This window comes from Genypterus blacodes, unplaced genomic scaffold (genome assembly GCF_046128005.1).
Source record: "Genypterus blacodes isolate CSIRO-AG114 ecotype Tasmania unplaced genomic scaffold, CSIRO-AGI_Gbla_v1 ptg000005l_1, whole genome shotgun sequence".
Lineage (NCBI taxonomy): Eukaryota > Metazoa > Chordata > Actinopteri > Ophidiiformes > Ophidiidae > Genypterus > Genypterus blacodes.
The window spans coordinates 3166068-3187098 of record NW_027466819.1 but is presented as its reverse complement, the minus strand read 5'-3'; the positions used below and the strand labels follow the sequence as shown (position 1 = coordinate 3187098).

General features: G+C 43.8%; 2 protein-coding genes across 3 annotated transcripts; one reads left to right on the top strand and one right to left on the bottom strand.

Moving 5' to 3' along the window:
• The first annotated feature begins 978 nt into the window (after positions 1-978).
• ranbp9 (RAN binding protein 9) lies at positions 979-15249 on the top strand. Its single transcript, XM_076148842.1, has 14 exons — positions 979-1602; positions 3795-3906; positions 4425-4477; positions 6543-6710; positions 7792-7814; positions 10011-10195; positions 10953-11065; positions 11221-11329; positions 12048-12202; positions 12304-12457; positions 12658-12779; positions 13317-13468; positions 13586-13697; positions 14156-15249. Exons 1-14 carry the CDS (start codon positions 1386-1388, stop codon positions 14284-14286), a joined length of 1806 nt encoding a protein of 601 aa, XP_076004957.1. The 5' UTR covers positions 979-1385; the 3' UTR covers positions 14287-15249.
• A 3180-nt stretch (positions 15250-18429) lies between these two features.
• On the bottom strand, positions 18430-20642 carry nol7 (nucleolar protein 7). 2 transcript variants are annotated; one of them, XM_076148862.1, is made up of 8 exons: positions 20438-20642; positions 20113-20173; positions 19974-20029; positions 19863-19888; positions 19672-19771; positions 19397-19518; positions 19011-19088; positions 18430-18860 (listed from the first exon to the last, which is right to left on the bottom strand). In XM_076148862.1, exons 1-8 carry the CDS (start codon positions 20614-20616, stop codon positions 18787-18789), a joined length of 696 nt encoding a protein of 231 aa, XP_076004977.1. In that variant the 5' UTR covers positions 20617-20642; the 3' UTR covers positions 18430-18786. The 2 variants fall into 2 exon arrangements, with proteins under 2 accessions (XP_076004977.1, XP_076004984.1); XM_076148869.1 differs by lacking the exon at positions 20438-20642 and adding an exon at positions 20311-20418 and having other exon boundaries at positions 20113-20223.
• Between the last annotated feature and the right edge of the window lie 389 nt (positions 20643-21031).

Sequence of the window (21031 nt, the reverse complement as noted above, 5' to 3'; positions counted from 1 at the left end):
ACTGTTTTTACTTACTTAAGTATTTCTACAACTGGAAGTTAAAGGCTACAGACTACTGTATTATACAGGGCTGTGGAGGAATGTAAAATCTACAGAGGTTGCATATCGTTGCTGTTACATGAAAACAAAACTCTTATTTTTGTGGATTTTATGCGATGAGAACTTGACTTTCCTACTGCTTCAATAAAGATACTTGTACCTTTAAGTCCAGGATGTGGGTCATACTCCTTTGACCTTGCTGGACTGTGCTGATGCACTTAAAATCAACTCGCCTGGTCCTTGCAAAAAGTTAAAAACAAACTGTGCATGATGATCTGTTCCCAGTACAGCGTGTCCCCTCCCTGCTGTTATAGCTCAAGTCTTTGTGAGGATAAACAGCCTGGACCTTCTGCCATTTTTCCTGGGGTCTTGGTCTGAATCTGAGCAAATGTTGCCCTACAGGGATTTCAGATTCCTTTTGAATGATGTTATGAATATTCCCACATGTTGGTGTGAGCAAAATTCACATTGAAAAATGTTAATAATAAAAACACAACTGCCTTCAGGCCTCAGCTGTCAGATCAGAGCTGCTAAAAACAAAAGAACACACAACAGAACAGGTGGTTATAAGGAGAATGCCAGCAGTTTTTACACACTTTGCACAAAATGCTTATGCTTTATACCAGCCAAAGCATATTGTGTTTTGGTTTTTGTTGTTTTTTTTCCGAAAGACGTCAGAATTATACCGCCACCTATGGGAATTGTTTTTGTTGTTTCTGTATTTGCCCTAAATATCAAACTGCAAACAGGGGGGAATAATCATGGCAAGTAAAACCATATCATTGTCGGCCTTTTCCCATAAAAAGCGTAAAAAAAGAAAGAAAGTTATAAGCTTTTGCATGATGACGTCTCGTAGCTGAGTTTGTGTATTTACTTCACATTCCCATAGGAAGTGAGTGGAAGAGCTGTGAGCCAATCAGATCAGCGGATACTGCCCCGACAACAAACAAAAGATCGAGTTAGCCGTGCTGCTGGGAGACTTTGTCGAGCCCTTTAGCTGAACATTAGTTGTCACTTTGCGCCCCGTGTCGAACAGCTACTCTGTCTTCATCTTCTGCCTTTGCATTCGTTCGACTCCATTCCCCTGTCGTCAGTATTTGTGGCTTTGTGTCAGCTAATGTCAACCTGAGCCGTTCCAGCAGCCGCTTTGCCTTCGCTGGCCAAGCTAAACGCGCTAGCCAGGTTAGCTTCTCGGCTAAACAGTTCTGGCTGCTCCTCTGCGGCCAGCGAAGCCAGTTAGCCTAGCCTGCTAGCTAGCTTAGCTATTACACCCGTAGAACTTGACACTGACGGACACAAGTGGCTCTGGCTTGTTGCTGACAAGCCGTTTAACTCGCGTCGCAGCCATGTCTGGACAGTCGTCGGGCTGTGGGTTCTTGATGTCGGTGGTTGTTCACGGAGATTCGGCTCTAAACGAGCAGGAAAAGGAACTCAACCAGCGGCTCCGACGGCTCTACCCAGCCGTCAATGAGAACGAGACACCGCTGCCTCGCTCCTGGAGCCCGAAGGACAAGTTCAGCTACATCGGACTCTCTCAGAACAACCTCCGTGTGCACTATAAAGGTATGACACACACGTAGCACTTTATTATCCAGTGCTAACGCGGGGCTGGCGTTGGCTTAGCTTAATGGCTAGCAGATCAAAGCTAAATGTCGTTGTGGCTAAAAACAAAGTAGGCTAGGCTAGTAGCTTCATCAACAACAAGACAGAGGACATCTTGCAACCCGACCAGCTGGCGAGGAGTATCCATAACCAGCACTGACCCACTGGCCCGATGGCTTCCTCGCTATCCTGTTCGCCAGTTTGCCACCTTCATTAGCTGTTAGCATCGAGCTCTCACGGTCGACAAAATGTCAGATTATATAGTAAATATGTAACACCTTTAGATAACTATCTAAGTGTGTTTAGGCTAACTGAGCTCGACGTGAGCCACATACGCACGCTTTTAAGACAGACTGCGCAAGCTTGTTGACATGTTATTGTGTTAATCTCGTGTATTTAGATGAGAGCAAACAGTGTCTGATGAACCCAAGTTACTCAGCAAAAGTGCCAGGCGTCCAAACAAGCGGTTATCGATGACGTCATGCACTGTAGGGTGTTGCTTAATTTCAAGCCCCTGGTCTGAGGGTGAAGTGTCTAAGCTGGGCTGCATAGAGGCACACAAGAAAAGGCTTTACTCTTAAATATAAAGACGAAACAGTGTTTCCTGGGTGTGTTCTACTGTTCTGGGTCTGACAGGCCCTACACACACACACACACACACAAACATGCACTCTTCCTTGTTTGAACTTGCAGGTTCTGTCCCTACAGAGTTATACACAGAATCTCTCGTCGCATGTATGCAGATATTCCGTAACTTAACACACTAATACCACAAATCACAATTGTGGTTGTTGTTCAATTTAGTGTTGAGGAGGTCATTGCAGGTCACTTGAGAGGAGTCATGCTTTAATAAAACAGGTTTTATATCCATTGCATGTTCTCAACATTTTGAAAAAAATATTTGTCTTGGATCTGAATGATATTGATGTAAATTAGCTGTTGTGGCATAAAGAGGAAGTCATTGAATCCTGTTAAAGACAGACATGGCCTCGCCTGCCATTCTTAATCATTAAAGCCTGTTATTGTCGAAACCAACTACAACTACTGTGGAGGCTCATACTGTGTTGCACATAATGTCTATTTTTGATGAAGGTTTTCTTTATTCTCTAAGGTTTTCCTGATGTTGTGTGTCTGTGCATTGTATTGTGATATTGGGCTATACAAATGAATTGACTTGACTTTGAACGAAAATCAACCATTGGTGTTCCGAGGCCTATTGTTATTTCTAGAATCCAAATGAAGACTGAAGCAAATCAACTCTGAATTTGAAACATTAGTTTAGAGAACAAAATAAGCTATTTACACTGAGGATTGTGGATTAATCTCTTGAGATTTCTTGATCACTACAAGGATCTTTGGTTTGAATATGGAGTGAGAGTGTTTGTCTTTTTTCTATCCGCTCTAACCCTAACCCTGAATGTTAACTTATCCTGGCAGCCATTTTGTCACAGGAACAAATTTAAAATGGTGAAAGGGTGTATCGTAGTTTACAGCAGGGAAGCAGAAAAATAATGTCACAAAAATGTCTCCAGAATGCCCCAACTTACAAAAAAAGTGCCCTAGCTTGCTCTTAAATGCTAGATGGGTCGGTGCCAGAGGTTTTGGCAGTAGATATCTCTAAGTGACAGCAAATGACAGCAAAAGTATTTGTGTGGCTTGAAACCACTATGTGTATGAGGGGAATTTAAAAAAAGATGTTATTGAGTGAACAGACTCTTAAACCTGAGCGTACTCGGCATCCTGTTTCACATGGAAATGAGTCAGAGCGCAGAAGAAAATGAAATCACTCTCTCAAAGGTATGTCATCTGACCTTAAGAGACTCCAACATAGTTTTATACGATGTATTAACACTGTGTGAAAGTGTCTGCTGTCGATTCTGTAGCCATCATGTGGAGCACATAGAGCCCAACCACAGGGGATGTGTTTCAAGGCTGAGCATCATTTTGTGTTGATGTTTACACAACTTCTCAGCATGCTGTGTCTGTTGTTTTTGTTGCTGCAAGATGACCAAATAATTGGCCAACAATCGGTTAAGCCGGCATTTCATACCCAACATCGTCCTTCTTCTGCCCCATGTAATGACCTAGGACCAATTGGTAACAAGTAGTGCCTGTTGCTCTCCTTTATTTGTATTTATTTTTGTCTCCTGAAGGTCATGGAAAAACCCCTAAAGATGCAGCTTCTGTAAGGGCCACCCACCCCATCCCAGCTGCCTGCGGGGTCTACTACTTTGAGGTGAAGATCATCAGCAAAGGCAGAGATGGGTAAGGACCCAACACATCACGATCTAAAGGACGCCTAACACTTTGTTACACTGTAGACGTCGTGGTCTTTACCCAGTTTACCTTGATAACCACCTGCTTGTGTCCAGTATCATTGGCGTTGACTGTTTTATTTTTCGCATCTCAATCAAGTCCTTCCAAGCTACGATAATACAAATTCAATACTATCTCCTGTCAGTTGATGAAGACCTTTCACTCCCAATTCCACAAATCTCCAGACTGATCACTATCATTCAGTTTCTTGCATAATAATAATGATAATAATAATAGATAGGAAATACATCCTCCTTTGGGGTGGTATTTTTTTGTCCTCAAAACGGGTGATCAGTATCTAAAGTTAAAGGTCAGATGTCCTTGTACGGCTGTGTTTTGTTGACTAAGATCCTCGCACTGTTGCAAAGCCACGTTGGTTCTCAATGTTATTTTAATGGGATGTTAAAACGACGTTCAGCCAATCACCCATCAGCTGTGTCCATCATTAGTGTCTTTCTGTCCCACAGGTACATGGGGATCGGCCTCTCCGCTCAGGGTGTTAACATGAACAGACTCCCTGGTAAGATGACATTTTGTGTGTCTTTCGTCACTCTTTGTTGCCGTTGCCTTTGGGTGTGGTGAACCGACTTTTTTACTTTGTTTGTACATGTGTGCGTTTGACTTTGTGTATGTACTGTTCAGGACAGCGGTAGTTCCTTTTTAAGTGCTTTGTGTGGGCATTGTTTTGTCACTCTGCGTTTGGTCTGCAGTTGTGCAGTAGATACCCCAGGTGTAAGTGTGACTGAGCGATTTTATAGTGTTACTGTGTACTGTATGCACTGTGTGAGTTGGCGTCTCACTACCAGCTACAGTCGTAATAGACACTGGGGGTAATTCCAAAGCACAGTGCCAGATTTAAGCCATTAAGAGAAAAGAACGTCACACAACTGCTGCTGTGGCTGCTGCTGCCACTGGCCTACATCAGCCCTGCTCTGTAGTGATTTTATCAGGCCAAACAGGGTCCCTGTAACTCTTGGACCCACCCAGGAACTTCAGTCTATCACTACAAAGATAACAGGAGGCCCAGAGCATATGACCATGTTCCAGTTAATGGATAAATGTTAATTAAAATCTGCTAATTATCAGAGATTTCTGCCAACCTGGTGCAGAGTTATGTGACCTCCTGCTTTGATGCGTGTGGTGACACAGAATTGTGCCACGTAGTTTCTAATGTTAACACAGCCTTGAGGGGATCTTCTGAACCGTTTCTCTTTTCCCATGAGTCTTCAGGCAAACGTGCATTCATTGACAAGCAGGGGTAATTTGCTCCTGATACACAGACATGACATTTATGTGTGTTTATTAAAGGCTTCCCTGTTGTGAATGTCAGGGCCTTCTTGTGCTTGAATTCTCAGTTTAAAAAAAGAGAGAATAGAGCCAGGTTAGAGAAGGTAAAGAGTGCAAGAACAAACGGTCTGGAGTCACAAGCCAATGATCAGAATGCATAATATTTCCAAAATCCAGGACTATATTCAGCCTTATAGAAGATTTTAATGAACCATGTCCTGAAGTCGCAGCGAACACAGCGGCATGTGTGTGTGACTAGAAAGACTCTGCACATCTTAATGCCGAGTTGAAGCGTCTTTGAGAAAACGCCCTCACCCCCCTACGACCTGCTGACTCACTGCCTTAGGCTGAAGGTGGGGCTAGATAGTGGACATGCTAAAATTCTGCTCTCCTCATAATCAAGAGTTGGACCTCCCGTAACGATTGATAATGGATTGATCGATAACACTTGCTGGGGACCAGTGCTTTTATTCCATTATGTTAGACAGATCTAGTAACTCCTTTAGAAGGTAGAGTACACAGAGCAGGTTGAGGGTGACTGCCTCTAATGATAGGAGGCCTTTATAGGCTGAATACGCAGCACTGGCTTAAACATTCTATTAGTGAGGTAGAGGCAGAGCTTCACAGACAGCTGGAGGTTATGATCATCAACATAACCATAACCATAACTAATCTTGGTGTCAGAGTTCGGTGGATGTGTTCCTAGGATTAATGCAAAGTCTTTGTTACTGCACTGCAATGCATTATAGATGGTTTGTTAATAGCAGCGGCCATAGCCACTTACAGTAAAGTGCAAATTATATGTCAAGCTTTTATTATTCTTTATTAATAGCACAGAGTGTGGTTACAACAGGAAGTGGAGAGTTTGGTTACTTGTGTAATAAGTAATGAAACTCGGATGAAGAACGTGGATGCAACCACACAGCCAACATGCGATGAGATATCGCTAATTAGTTGAAACCTTTCTCCAGCATTCTATCATTTGTTCCGTCATGCTGTATTGTAATTACATTATTTAATATATTTTACCATCCTTTAACTCCAGCCTCAGTTAACCCGTTATGGTCAGTGTTTTTTGTCACAAAGGCCCGGAGGTCATTTTCAGCTGACAAATACTGAAGAGAAGGGATGAATTCTTAAATTCTTGTTTTTGTCTCCTGTTTTTGACTCCATGATTTTTTGCAGCATTTTTCTAAATGACCGCATAGTGAAAGAATGAGCTGTTGAGATTCTAGCAGCCTCCGGTTGCTGAATCACTGTGGTCATACTCTGACTCTGGCTGCATTTGCATACCTCAGGTTGGGATAAGCACTCATATGGTTACCACGGAGACGATGGACACTCTTTCTGCTCATCTGGCACTGGGCAACCCTATGGACCCACCTTTACGACGGGCGATGTGATTGGCTGCTGTGTTAACCTCATCAACAACACCTGCTTCTACACAAAGAATGGCCACAGCCTAGGTAAGAAACTCCAAAAAGGTCCCAACAAACCAGCTAGGTGACACTAACACAGGATACTACATACTGTGTAAGTGGCTGTTTAGAACATATTTGACTTTTTTCGCCTGTGTACCTCACTACATCAACAAAGAATTTAATTTCTTATGCTGTTTTTCCTCTTGTTTGGCTCTTTTTAATTCACAATTATGAGTTTGGAAGATGTCAAATGTGATGAATATGTTTTTCCCGTCCCCATAGTTTAGACATTAAATCAGTCAAAATTGATTTCTTTACATGTTACATGTGTTTACAGGATTCTACACTATGCAATTAATGTGCTGGGAGCTCGGTGGAAACGCACATTTAGTATGCATATGTATTTTTAATCTCATCACCATCCACACTGACAGTGGCAACAGTCTTTCTATTAATATTTCTGTAATTCTGCACACACTTAACTTAACATCTCCCGATCCTCCCTAGGGTGAGGAAAAATTCACAACATTTATCTTAGGATTGTTTGCACTTTGTTGACACAGTTATTTTACATTACATTACATTACATTACGGTCAGTTAGCAGACGCTTTTATCCAAAACGACTTACAATAAGTGTGTTCAACAAAGGTAGATAAAAGAACTTCAGGTCACAAGAAATCGTAAGCGCATTTCCTTCCTAAACCAACAGCTAAGAGCATAACTAGAGCTAGAGTAGAAGTGCAATAAGTTAGGTACTATGGCGAATGAGAAAAAAGGACAAATTAGAAATGAAAGAGAAAAAAGGACAAATTAGAAATGAAAGATTAGAAAACAAGAGCATCAGAAGAGCTAGGACAGAGTAGGTGATGTCCTAAGAGGGAGGATCCGGGTAGTGTTTCTTGAAGAGATGGGTCTTCAGCCTGCGCGAAAGATGGGCAGCGACTCTGCTGTCCTGACATCAGTCGGGAGATCATTCCACCACTGAGGTGCCAGAACAGAGAAAAGCCGTGAACGCATCGATCGGATATTTTGTGTTGATGTTTAATGTAATGAATGAACAAAGCTCAGAAATGAGACAACACTCCTCCCATGCTGACCTTCCTCTGATTTCTTTCTGCTCCTCAGGTATTGCCTTCACAGACCTACCAGTGAGTACACTTCCCAACATTTTATTCACTGCCATTTTACAGACGATGCATGTTTATTTATTGCTTTTTATTTATTACCAAGTTCCCTTATGCTGTTCACATTGGTAAAGATTTGTATTGTGTTAACTGGATTTAAAGCTGGAAAACCCCTGAACTTCAGACATGGAGGATTTTGGGATTGGGTGCTATTTGACATAAGATGCTGCGGTTGTGGACATCCTCTTTGTGGATGTGTGATGGAAGTGATGCCTAATGTTTATAACTGCTTATTTGTACATATGTCGAGGTCCACTGTTGGCCAAGCTACTTGATTAACAGAGAAAGATATTTATAAGTAATAGATATATGGTCGTTTATACTTGTCTTACCAGTAATTGAATATTCGAACAATAGGGGCCAGATATATTATATTAACATTAAAACAAATGATGTCTGCTAGTTGGTGTGCAGTGCCTATAATCTGTGCTTGTTTAAGGTAAACATGCAGAGTACTAACAGGGTGGGGCTTTACTGTCTGTATTCACTCCAATCTTTGTCCTGCATACAGCTACATTTATTCATTCAAATTAGCAAAACAAACAATTGTAATAAATTCGGGGTATTCAGGAATTTAGGACGACAAGGGAAAAAAACATAAAGCTGTCTTTGAGATGAATCTACAGCCGTGATGTGGTTATGATGTATTTATACCATTGCTGTAATCGTCAACATGACTTTTTTAGCCCAAATCATTCTCCTCTAGCTCATTGTGGTTTCAAAAACCTTAGATGCTAACAGGATGTTAACAGGACATAGTTTGTGACGTAGTGCTGTTGAGGCTCCTCATGCATCTCATGCAGTCTAACTGGCATCAGATGCTGGATTATGTGAACGACTCCCACACCATTAAATGAGATGGAATTCATGCATCTAATAGCCCCGTCCAGTTGTGAGGGAGGCGGTTGTTTTTATCTTTTTGCTTGGTAGCAGGAGAGACTGGAAATGGGGCGGGCTGTTGTCGAGGCCGAAGAAAATAAGTGAGACTTGGCCAAAACAATAATCCATTGAGCAGCAAAACAGACTTGGCTGTCGGCCAGGCATTCATGTTCCCCCAGAGTTGTGTGGTGCAGTGCGTCACCTCGGCACAGCTGACCTTTGTGGTTACTGGTCCATGACAAAGGCAACTCTAAGACTCACACACACGCACACGCACACGCACACACGCACACACACACACCTCTGTATCACTGCACTTGTGAGGACTCCAGTCAACTTCATTCCTTCCCTAACAAAACCTAATTATTTAATAAGTCTAATTTTCTAAACCAGTGATGTCATCTTGAAATCAAAAATATTAACCACAGCCTTTACTCCCAACACCCAAACCTGTCCTCGTGCTTTTTGAGGGTAATCCTTAATCTAACTTTAGCCAACACTCGTAAAACAATCGCTTGCGGTCAAGCACAACCGTCCTGCTAGTTACTCCTCCTGTTGAGAAGCTAAAGTGTAACATCCCCTCTGGGGAAGAGTTGGAGCTCGTAGTTGTTGTTGTATTATCGTGGATTGTGTTGTGTTCGTCAGTCAAGTGCTGCTTTCAAATTTGTGAGTAAGTAAACAACATGGTTGGTGAATCAACTGGACACACTGGATCACCTTACTCTTTTTTTCTAATCAGACCAGTCGCTCTCGCTCTCGCTCTCTCGCTCTCACACACACTTGAGATGGCCTTGTGTAACGTTTTCTTCTTAATGAATTAAAGCTGTTCACACTGCAATTAGGTTGGTAGGATAGAAACATGTACTTACTAATTGCAAAAGTAACTGTCTTACATAGATGTTTACAAACAAAAGTGAAAGTCGATGGCAAACACATGGCTGTCTTTCTGTAGTTTTTCTTTTGCAAGTGTGAATAATGGGGAAATGTACAGCCCATCCCATGCAGGCCTTGTGTTATGACCCTCAGATATCTCAGCATTTGGCAGTGTAATCTTCTATCAGCCCTGGTCATCGTGTGCAGTAACATGTTTTCATTAACAGTTAAATGTTGCAGGAGTTTGAACCTGACAGACAGTCATCCAGCCTTTTCATTCCAAAGCCAATGCCAGAGACTTTGTTTTTCCTCTGACCATTTCCTGTTTCCATTTACTGTGCAGATAACATTCCCGAGATCCCTTATCTTCATCATCCTCTCCCCCCTCCACATTTGTGACTTTTGCAGCCCAACTTGTACCCGACTGTGGGCCTTCAGACTCCAGGGGAGGTGGTGGATGCAAACTTTGGGCAGCACCCCTTTGTGTTTGATATTGAGGACTACATGCGGGAGTGGAGGACAAAGATTCAAGCCCAGATCGACCGCTTCCCCATTGGAGAGCGCGAGGGCGAGTGGCAGTCCATGATCCAGAAGTAAGAGGGTTGGGGCCGCGATAACCAAATCATCGTAGTGTACAAGGTGTAAGGCTTTCATATAAGCACTTCAAATCAAATTAGTTGAAGCTGAATGCTCAGAATAGGCTGCATTGGCAGATGGGTAAATTACTCCTTACATGGCGAGGATCCAAGCCCAGCTGGACAACAACCCCGTCCCCAGGGACATGATCCAGAAGTAAGAGCTCTTCATGCTGTGCCCCGATGGGATTAGCTCTCTGCTTCTGTGATTACTTGTTTTGAATGGATTTAATCTCCATTTACTGGGAATTTGGGTTGAGAGAGTCATTTGCACCTGACAGTTCCGTTGAAGAATTCACTGCATGCCAATAATGTCTAATATTATCACAGACAGGGAAACTGTGATACTGGAGAGACATAAATATAAAGTCTCTTGTTGACATAAACCTATACCATCCAATATTACACCCATGCCATTAATCCTCCCTTTGTGAATCTGTAAACTAGTAGTGTTGTTATACATCTGCCCCCTCATGTATGTTATTAGGTCGGACATAATCTGAGGAACACATTTCAATCCACTGCAGTCTTATGTAACGGCTCCACTAAGGCCCAAGCAATTACCACTGAGTTAGAACAACACCTCTCTGACACAAGGCTAAACTTTGTCAGCTTCACAGAGGGAGGGTGTTTAGTCTCATCATGCAACTAAATGAACTTACATCCTCCAAATGGTGGACTCTCTGAGTGTTTCTTTCCTGTCTCTTCTTGTTAGGATGGTGGCATCCTACCTGGTGCACCACAGCTACTGTGCCACAGCTGAGGCCTTCGCCAAATCCACCGACCAGGCCGTGCACGAGGAGCTGGCCTCCATCAAAAACCGACAGAGTGAGCGCTTCTGCATTTCGCATATTTGTAAATGAATTTTTATTGCCCCCACCACAGACTGACTGGTGGAGTTTGTCTGTTTATTTGTTTGTTGGCAGGATTGTTCAGGTTTCAGCGACTTATTTCCCCAAAACGTGTGTGCTGTTGTATTACAGAGATCCAGAAGCTAGTCTTGTCGGGTAGAATGGGCGAGGCCATTGAGACGACTCAGCAGCTTTACCCAAACCTCCTGGAGAGGAACCCAGACCTTCTCTTCATGCTCAAGTAAGAATGACCCAGGATGGTTTTTGCTGTGAAGAAATTGCCGCTTTTGTTCTTCTGCATGTTTATAATAATTTTATTTCTTCCGTAGGTTTTCTTGTCGGTTGAAGTATGTGGCACTAGTTAACTGCCAGACAGCAGTCAAACATGTTCAGGATATTCAGGACACTTTTGCTATGGCTTATGGTGTTCATATCTATAATGCATCCCTACACTCAGGAAGTTCTCCTGGTTCTCACGGTCCAACCCCTTTCAGGTAGCAGTTAGTTTTTGCGTGATAGCCATTTTCTGCCTTCAGACCGGCTTAACTCTGTCTCTGCTTTATTGGCTGAACCTGTTGTTTATAAAAAGCTTTAGCTGTCACGCACTTTTTACTTTCAGGTACAGAACCATTGGGACATTTTCCCGGCCTACAGGCTTCATTCTTTCAGGCGCTTTTTCAGAGTTTGTAATCACAGTGCATTTTCTTCAGGAAATGCATTTCTAGTTTTAAACACTACAGTGTACAATCCTGGTGATTCATTTAATAGATTGAATTTGAGCAAAACTTTTGTAAAGTTTTGGTTTTATCTAATGGATTGTTTACCTGTTAAGGAGAACACACTCTTTAATGTGCTCATTCATGGATATTCCAACTTATTTGTATACATCTTGAGTCATCATTTCTTTTCTATCCTTCCCTTCTTTTCCTCCTGCCTTTGCTTGCCCTCCTCATCCTCAGGGTGAGACAGTTCATAGAGATGGTGAATGGGACAGACAGTGAGGTGAGGTGTCTGGGTGGTCGGAGCCCTAAGTCTCAGGACAGTTACCCCGGCTCCCCCCGGCCCTTTAGCAGCCCCACTCACAAAGCCAGCAGCTCCCAGCCCTACCTCACAGGTACAACCCTCCTGTATTCACAGCATTCACATACTGACGATGAACATCTAACCCCCGCTGGCCAAAGAAATATGTTGTTAACTGTTATTTTTGTATTCCAGGGTTTGACAGCAACTGCTGTAACGGTGTGACGTCTAATAAAAGTCACAGCTCCTCCCCTCACAGTCACAAACCCTGCCCCCCCGGCTCTGGCTCCACCCTCCAAGCATCTGACATTAGCGTGAACGGGAGCCGCAGCCAGCAGCCCTTAAGCAGGTACTGAGCAACAAGAACATGGTTACAAGCAGTGATTCTTAAATGAGTTTCACATTTTCCATCAGATCATTTTCCTTCAGTAAGAATGCCATGTACATGGATTATCTATTGATTGTACTGAGGCAGTATTTTATTTTACATCCAGCTAAATCCGCAAGTAACACAGGTTTTTCTGTTCTTATTCCTTGTGCTCCCCTTAGTAATGACGTTGAAATGGAAGTGGACCACTTCACCAACGGAGTAACAGAGTCATCCTCCAATGGTTTCCTCAACGGCAGCTCCAAACACACAGCTGAGCCCGAAGACTGCGACGCAGACATGGGTGAGTAATGCTAGGGGTATTGCTGTTTTTTTCAGTAAGCAAATACATTGATTTGTCTGCTCTCTGTGTATTGTTTATAAATATTCAATTGTATGATCCATCTGGCCAGTCACCGTAAAGTGATATGAGGTCACAATCCTTGTCTTTAAGATTTAAGATAGTTTATAGTTTATTTGTCATGTTGCGTGCAATTCACGCACAAATTACATGCAATTGAAAATTTTCTATATATATGCAGAAATCCAGGTCAAGTCATCATAGACTTGGTAGACTTCACTTTGACGCTTTTCTTAAGCAAAATAAACTATTTGTCTCATTTGTTTAAATGGAGGATATCTTGTCTGGAATTAGCCTCTGCTCTTGGACTAATGCCTCTTCTCTAGGAGTCCTGATGTATTCTAATACCTGGTCTAATTTAAGGACTGGAGGTTTACACGACTTGCATATGCTGTAAACATACTTTGACAGCCAGACTACAGTAAGCCCTTCCCATTCTGCTTGGTGACGTGCCGTTATGATCCGACTTTATCTCTGCAGAGGTGGAGTCGGCTCAGTCAAAGAGGCAGCTGTGTGGCGGCAGCCAGGCCGCCATCGAGAGGATGATCCATTTCGGCAGGGAGCTGCAGAGCATGAGTGAACACCTCCGCCGCGAGTGTGGCAAGAACTCAGCCAACAAGAAGATGCTCAAGGTAACATTCAACCACAGCATGCTGAGTGAAGCCTGGTTCAGTTTGAGATCATTCTGTTAGACTCAGTCTGCTGTGCGTTGTCATGTAATGACTTGTTGTGTTCGCGTCCCGCTGCAGGATGCTTTCAGCTTGCTGGCCTACTCGGACCCCTGGAACAGCCCAGTTGGCTACCAGCTTGACGCCATTCAGAGAGAGCCGGTCTGCTCCACTCTCAACAGTGCAATATTAGGTCGGTCCACTCTCACCTGATCGGTGAAATATCAGGCATGAGATTGTAGTTGGTGGTATTCCTTAGTCTAACCTCTGTATCAATATGTTTATACTTATTTGTGAAGGCCAGGGGTGGCAGGAAACAAAATGCTCTCTTTTCAAAGCTGTATGAAATCCACACAAAAAAGTAACATAAGCTAAAGATTTTCAAATTCATAAACATGTGCTTAATAACACCTGCACATACTTTGGCCTTTATGAAACACAATTGGCTTGGAAAAGTGTTTAGGTGCTTGTATCCTATATAAAGGGATATAAACTCTCAATTTCACCACAGTTTGATTCAACACAAAGTTTTTAAGCTTTAAACTCTGAAGCCCTGTTTGATTTGTTAAAGGGGTCTTGGAAATGGATTTAACTCACTTGAGTAAAGACTCTTGAGCTCTGATGTTTCTTCTTCATGTTCTCTTCCCCCAGAGACTCACAATCTGCCCAAGCAGCCTCCTCTGGCCCAGGCCGTGGGTCAGGCCGCCCAGTGCCTCGCCATCATGGCACGAACTGGCAGCGGCTCCTGCGCCTTTGCCTCTGTGGACGACTATCTGCACTAGCCCCATCCACGCACACGCGCGCACACGCACATACACACACATACACGTACACGTACACATACATACACACACACACACACACACACACACACACACACTCGCACACTCTGAGGTCCTGTCCAGAAACTACTCCTCAATTGCACTACTTCTGTGTAAACACGTTAGCTGCCTGCAAAATCTTCCCTAGAAGTTTAACCATCTCACTCATATTACACATCTTGGAGGATTTCAGAGTGCAGAGGAACACCTCATACTTTAAAAACGCACGCTCACATGTAGACATCCTCCCCAGAAATCTCTACTCCTGCTTATTTTAGCTCTCCTTAATTTTAGTGCAATTCCCCTGAATCAAGGAATGATCTGTGCTTTGCAGATCAGAAACAGCGGCTGCAGCTCATTTGCATTTTCACTTAGTATTAAATGTAGCAAATCCTGAGTTGTGCTCTCGGCTCGGCTTCTTCTTCATCGACCATTTAACAAGACTTCAATTGGGAAAAGTAAATCTCCACGCAGGTAGAATTGAACAAGTTTTAGAAATGTAACGTAATCAACTCCCTGTGATGAACAATCTCAGAAATTAGGACTTTAAAAGCGAAGCTGCCATATTTGTCCAAACCCGAGAAAGAAGTGCGACATTCTGTGTGATGGCTCTGGGTGGAGCGGTGGGCGGGTGATGCCAGACTGACAACGTCACAAAAGCAGGGGAATCGAGGTTGTGCTTGGGTGGAGCTTCAGAGTGCACGCACGCACACACAAACACACACACACACACACACACACACACACACACACACACACACCCCTCCCTATCCATGGTAAATATGACTTATGCCTCCACCTTGGCTGGCCTCACTAACCCGCCTCAGCTCGTAGAGGCGGTTTGTTCATCATCCTGACTGACAGGGGGGGGGAGCCAGCCAAGAGTAGCCAACTTGAATAATCCTTCAATAATCCCCCCCCCCCCCCCCAAAAAAAAAGCAAAAGACTCGGAGCAGAACTTGCGTGGACTCGCCACAGATCCCCAGCCCTGCATATCCGGGGGCTCACGCCTCCAACTAGGCCAGACAGACTGGTGAGCCCCTGGTGGTGCAAGAGAAAAAAAGAAGAAAACTAAGGAAAGAAAACAGACAAGCGACCATCATGGCTGACCTTTTTATCGCGGCCCGCGTAAACTTTGGCTTATCGGGCAATTGTGCACACGCAGAAACATAACGCGCCGCAAACACGCAAAAGGCAGGAGAGCAGGCTGATGCTGGAATACTGACAATATTCCATTTCCACGGACGCCGGCGACTAAATGGCGCCAACTCTGTCCCGAGGCGGGACAACCCTTCACCTACCCCTGCAGCCGCCACCCAACAGACATCGGCGGCCCTCTTTGGGACAACATGGACGTGGGACTCTGAAGGCACCAGGGAGAATCTACGTTTTCCTCTCAACGTCTCCCGTTTTTAATCTTTTTTTTGTTTTGTTTTTGTTTTTTTGCAAGGTGGGAAGAACGAGGAGGCGCGGTTACCTGGCTCTAGTTTTTGTTTTTAGTTTTCCCAGGTTTACAAGGCATGGTGCAGACAATGATTATAATTATTATTATTATTATTATCATATTAATGATTGTTACTTGCATTCACAGTATATTTGTTGAGCGCCAGCAAGAGCGAGTTCCACCAACTTATAAATAAAGTCCCGATTTCACCGATTATTACCAGTGACAAGCGTGTGTACATGTTAACGTTTATATATGAATTTAACAAACTATATCAATAGAGCAAGATATTTAGTTATCAAAAGAAAGGAAATGATTGAAAAAAAAAAACAAAACAAACCCAACCTTAATGCTTTGTAACAGCACCAGTGAGCCCTAAAGTTTGCTGGTCTTTCCTAGTCTAAACACGTTTTTATGTTTTCCCGTGTGGTAGGTTCATGGGTTCCTGCCCGGGGGGGGGTATGGAGACATATTTGGAGATTTCCAGGTTTTACCAAAAAAAAAACAGGTTAGGTGTGTATCACGATGTTGCTGTGAATGCGAATCCTTCATCTGTCTGTTAGAAAAAGCGACAAGGTGCCGTAATGAACCATCCAAAATCTTTAAATCCTTTGGAGAGACGAGCTGTGGAGTCTCCAGTTGACTATGAACCTGAAAATGTGTAGGAACCCAGTGACCATCTGACTCTATCTCCCCCCTCCTTATTTTCGTATCAATTTCTATGCTAATCCTCAATCCATAAAGAATCTCAGGAGCCAAAGTACTTTGGTTTTGAAACAAAGTCCAACCGAGTAGCCTTGGTTGTGACATGGATGAGAGGAGAAGGTGGTGCGTTTCAGTGGCACGCTGATGCTTTTCAGACTTGAACCAAGACCAGGAACGAGCGAAGGCAGAGCGGTCAGGCCTAAACAACACAGCACCCAGAGCGCTAACCTCCGCCAAGGTCAAACACTTCTCTCCAACATGGCACAACAGCCAAAACCTGCATCTCTGTATACATTTGACTTTTCTAATCCAACTCGTTGACCTGGGAAAACTCCCCAAAGTAACTTGAATGATATCTCGATCTTAATGGAAATCGTTTATTTGATGAATGACCTTTTAAGATGATTCAAACTGTACTTTACCGAATCGGCACGATTGCTACTAGATGATGGTGGTAGCTGCATATTTGTAGCCTTGCTGAAAATGACTTTGACCACTGATCCAGATTGGCTGGCTGTGAGTGTTTTGCACTGTACCGTACTTGTCGTTTCTTCCCCCTGCCTGTATTTCAACAAGACGGTACGGAAGAATCAAGCCACTATACATTTTGAGGGCCGTGTAAACTGAACTTGGAACTATACAGTCATATGTGGAAATGGGTCCATTGTTTTTATCGCTTGATGGCATTTGACCACAGCCTTGTCAAAATACAGGTCGTTAAAGAAACTAAAGTACTGTGCTCAGTCTCTGCTACCATCTAGTGGTACTCTCGTGTTAACACAGGACAAATAGTCGGAATGGTTGTCTACGGCCTAAGAATATCTATTTTAAAGCTAAGATCCGGATCTCCCTTGAAAGCTTCTGTAATGTTCCTTGTCCCAGCTCGTCACAAAATGTCTCAGCAATCCTCAAGTTGATCCCGTGTGAGGATTGACAGTCGGCGCGGCGACTCGACCGTGATCCAGGCAAGTGAGCCACGACTCCGCGTCTCTCCTTGGTAGCATTCAAATCTTAATAATCATCTCTGCTGCTGAAATCTCATTCAGGTATGAAAAGTCCTGAAGTCTGACATTCTTACAATGTTTCGGACTGCTCCTTTTTTTTGTAGTTTCCTCAAAGAAAACCTATGGAATAACCCAATTTCCAAAATAGAGAACCAAATACTTTAGGAAGACGACGTCGCAGCTGTACTGTATGTTAGCCGCCTGTGTGTTTGCGCTTACCACTTGAGTACTGAGGCTAAGATCACCCTCTAGTGTCTGCAGGGGGGGTGGAGCCCATATTTCTCATGGTGGAACTTTGCTTTCTGTACCTTTTTTTTGTTTTTTGTTAGCAAGCAGTCACGGCATCAAAAACCTTTCTTAGACGAGTGTCTGTTGTCTCTTTATGAGTAAGGTCTGAAACCTATGCATGCCATAGTAAAGTGGTGGTAAGATCAAGTTAGATGTCTTTTATTTTTACCTTTCTCTCCCCCCCCCCCCACCCTTCTTTTAGCCACTTCATGGTGTATAAGGAAGATGTCAACCAGTAAGTTGTCCACTGCTGACTGTGTGTCCATTTGGAGATAAAAAAAAATGTGCAATTTGTGTGAGGGTGAAAAGATTTATATTAAAAAAATAACAAATGGTGGCACGTGTCTGGATGCTGCAGCGGACGTCTCGTCTGCTGCCTGTTAACAGTGTTACCTTTCAGCTTTCCCCTGTCCAAGCTACCAGCCGAGGTTGTACCACTTAAATCCTGAACCGACTTTAGTTTTACGTGTGAACCCTCAAAGAGGAAAGTAGTGTTATAATGTAGTGTGAGTCAGTTTAGTGTTGTGAGTCAAAGGTCTGTCACTGCAGCGTTTTTACAAAGGGTTACACAGGTTATGAACCCTGCCATAGTCAAGGTATCTGAAATGTTATTAATGAACTCCAGATGGAGTTTTGTTGTTCAGAAAAAGAGCAAAAACTCAAGATTTTCAAAATTATAACCTTTTATTCATACATTATTTTTGCATAAAACTGGCTTGGTTGTAAAAAACTGAGCCCAGCATCAAGAAAACATCTGATTGAATATTACTTCTCTACTTTAGAATACAGAAAGTGATCTTCACCCAGAGCAACAAAAAATCCTTTCCAGCTTGGCCTGACAGCAAGCCAGGTCTTCTTCATGTCATGGCTGTAGAAAGTTCTCTCACCACACTTAGGGAACTTGGATCCCGGAGAGTGTGTGTGCGCGTCCATCCAAAGCTGAAATCGCACCGTTGTCCTTGTTTCCAACGTTCACAGTCCCAACAGGCATCGGTTTCACTCCCGACGCCGCGTGTCCCATCAGCTGGATGGAACTTGCTGCTTGTGGATCCATCTTCTCTTCAGCTTCTCTGCTTTGGCCTTTTCCTTACAGGCTGAAAGCAAACAAGATGATCAGGACAACTTAATTACGCTTTTATTTGTCTCAAATTTGGCCATTCTCATTCTGAGACTCGAGCGTGATTCTAGTTTAAAGCTCAGAGTCTTAATGTGGCAGCTGAGGACATAGTGGCATACTGACTCACCCCAGTCTTTCTTCACAAACTGCACCGCTGCACTTTTGTTGCGACCCTTCTTGTTCTGAAGGGAGAGCAGCTCGTTACCTGGAAGAGGGGGTCAAAGGTCAAAAGCTCTATTTTGACACATGCTCAACTTGCACAGACAACTGGGGTGAGAGTGAAAGGTCAGGAGTGTCGCCGTCGTCTCTGGCGGGAGCCCAGTAGGACGCCACAGTGGGACTGGACGGGACTTCACTGTAGCAAAGCTCAAATTGAGACAGATCATGGTCCTCACAGACTTCTGCCACAGAGTGTAGCTTGCACACGTTTGTCAAAAACACAATCTCTGGGGTGAACTACAAACTTCACCTCGCCAGTGCCAAATGCTAAGCACTCACACCGACGCCACGTACTTGTAGTTCTGCAGCTTCCTGGTCCGTAGAGTCTGGACTGAAGGAAGTCCATGGCTGCCTGCTGCTGGACGGAGCTCGACGCTGCCTCCTTCCCAGTCGTCACTATGTAGTTTCCCCTCACCCTGAGAGGAACAGGCTCATGATGAGCAACAAAGAACACGGCAATGCTGTGTGTGTGTGTGTGTGTGTGTGTGTGTGTGTGAGAGAGAGAGAGAGATCCAGAGAGGATTGGCCTTCAGTCAGTGAAACTAAAAGATGAAGATTAACCAACGTACTTTCGAACATGCGACAATTTCAGATTCTTCGCAGTCGTCGTCTTATGGTCTCTCTCCAGTTCATCACAATCCTCCTCTTCATCCTCCTGCTCCTCTTCAGCTGGATGACAACAGGTAATGACAGAGGTCAAGCTCATGCTTCCACATACAAGTTTAATAAGTGAAAAGCAACTGAAGGTAAACTTCTTTACCTTCATCCTCAGAAGATTTCTGCTTCCTGGGAAAACAGAAAATAGTTAAGTATTTTGTTCTTTTTTTATCTCACTTACCAAACTCAAGTCGAGTTACTCCAGTAAACCTACTTTGGAGCTGCTGGCTCGATTACCTCCAACACGTCAGCAGGCAGGAACTTTCTCTTCTATGAGAAACACAAAGTGCGGAAATTGGAATCCTGTTCAGTCGGCTGTATGTCTACCAACCCACACACACACACACACACACCTTCTGTTCTCGAAACAGCTCCTGTCTCTTCCTCCTCTTCTCTTTCAGCAGCTCCTTCTCCCTGAAAACAGAAGCAGCACGTTTGGATTCCCTCAGACAGACACACAGGAGCTGCAAGTAACCGCACAACAGCCACATGTCAAAATGACGGACCTCTTCCATACATGGCCTGAATAGGAGTAATTAATGTTTACATACGTCGATAATATCCATGCTCACAGAGATAACTCGTGATTAAATGCTTGCTTGTTGCTTGTTTGGTCAAAGGGCCTCTGTGCTTAACTGCGACCGAGGCTTGTCCGCTAGCTTTAGCATCGTTAGCTACCTTCTGGCGGTGTCCAGCGCCCGTTTCATGCTCAGTAGAGCCTGAGTCCTGGAGTCTTCAAAGGTCACCTCTTCTGGCGCCTCGTCGTCACTGGACTGCAGCGGTAGCGTGGAGGCATTCTTCGGGTTTTCGCTCTTCGCCGTGGACGGCGATGTGAGGCCACGTTGTCTCTTCACCATGTTGGTTGCATTGACGTCATAATATCGCGCCGTGAGGAAGGCACATTGAAAAGCGCGAGACCGGCGAGGAGGGAAGCCCGCCCTTTAGTGGCAGGGAAGGAAAACACTACTATTTCATTAACTGAGGCAAAACTTAAAGCAACAGAACAATTCTTCGCACGCTCTAATATTGTAAACCTTTATACAATCTGATCCAACTCCATCATGGAACTGTTTATTATGTGTGAGAAATCATCAGAGGGGTTCAGTATCTATCTGTTTTTTGATCAAACATTCATCTACTGAGTTTCCACTTCGTATTGTAAACAAGGGTTCAATTCACAGTGTGTCAGATTGCTCCTCTACCTGGAATGAGGCAGAACCTGACCAACTCTCCTTCTTACTCCTCCTCCTCCCAAACGCACTAACTTCCTGT

What these genes read in the sequence shown, in the direction of transcription:
- nol7 (XM_076148862.1), bottom strand. Translation starts at nt 20,616, where the DNA reads ATGGTGAAGAGACAACGTGGCCTCACATCGCCGTCCACGGCGAAGAGC. An exon ending in GCGCTGGACACCGCCAGAAG is followed by an intron (nt 20,174 to 20,437) that starts GTAGCTAACGAT and finishes TTCTGTTTTCAG; the next exon opens with GGAGAAGGAGCTGCTGAAAG. An exon ending in AGGAAGCTGCAGAACTACAA is followed by an intron (nt 19,089 to 19,396) that starts GTACGTGGCGTC and finishes CCCCTCTTCCAG; the next exon opens with GTAACGAGCTGCTCTCCCTT.
- ranbp9 (XM_076148842.1), top strand. Translation starts at nt 1,386, where the DNA reads ATGTCTGGACAGTCGTCGGGCTGTGGGTTCTTGATGTCGGTGGTTGTT. An exon ending in AAAGAATGGCCACAGCCTAG is followed by an intron (nt 6,711 to 7,791) that starts GTAAGAAACTCC and finishes TCTGCTCCTCAG; the next exon opens with GTATTGCCTTCACAGACCTA. An exon ending in TCTCAACAGTGCAATATTAG is followed by an intron (nt 13,698 to 14,155) that starts GTCGGTCCACTC and finishes CTCTTCCCCCAG; the next exon opens with AGACTCACAATCTGCCCAAG.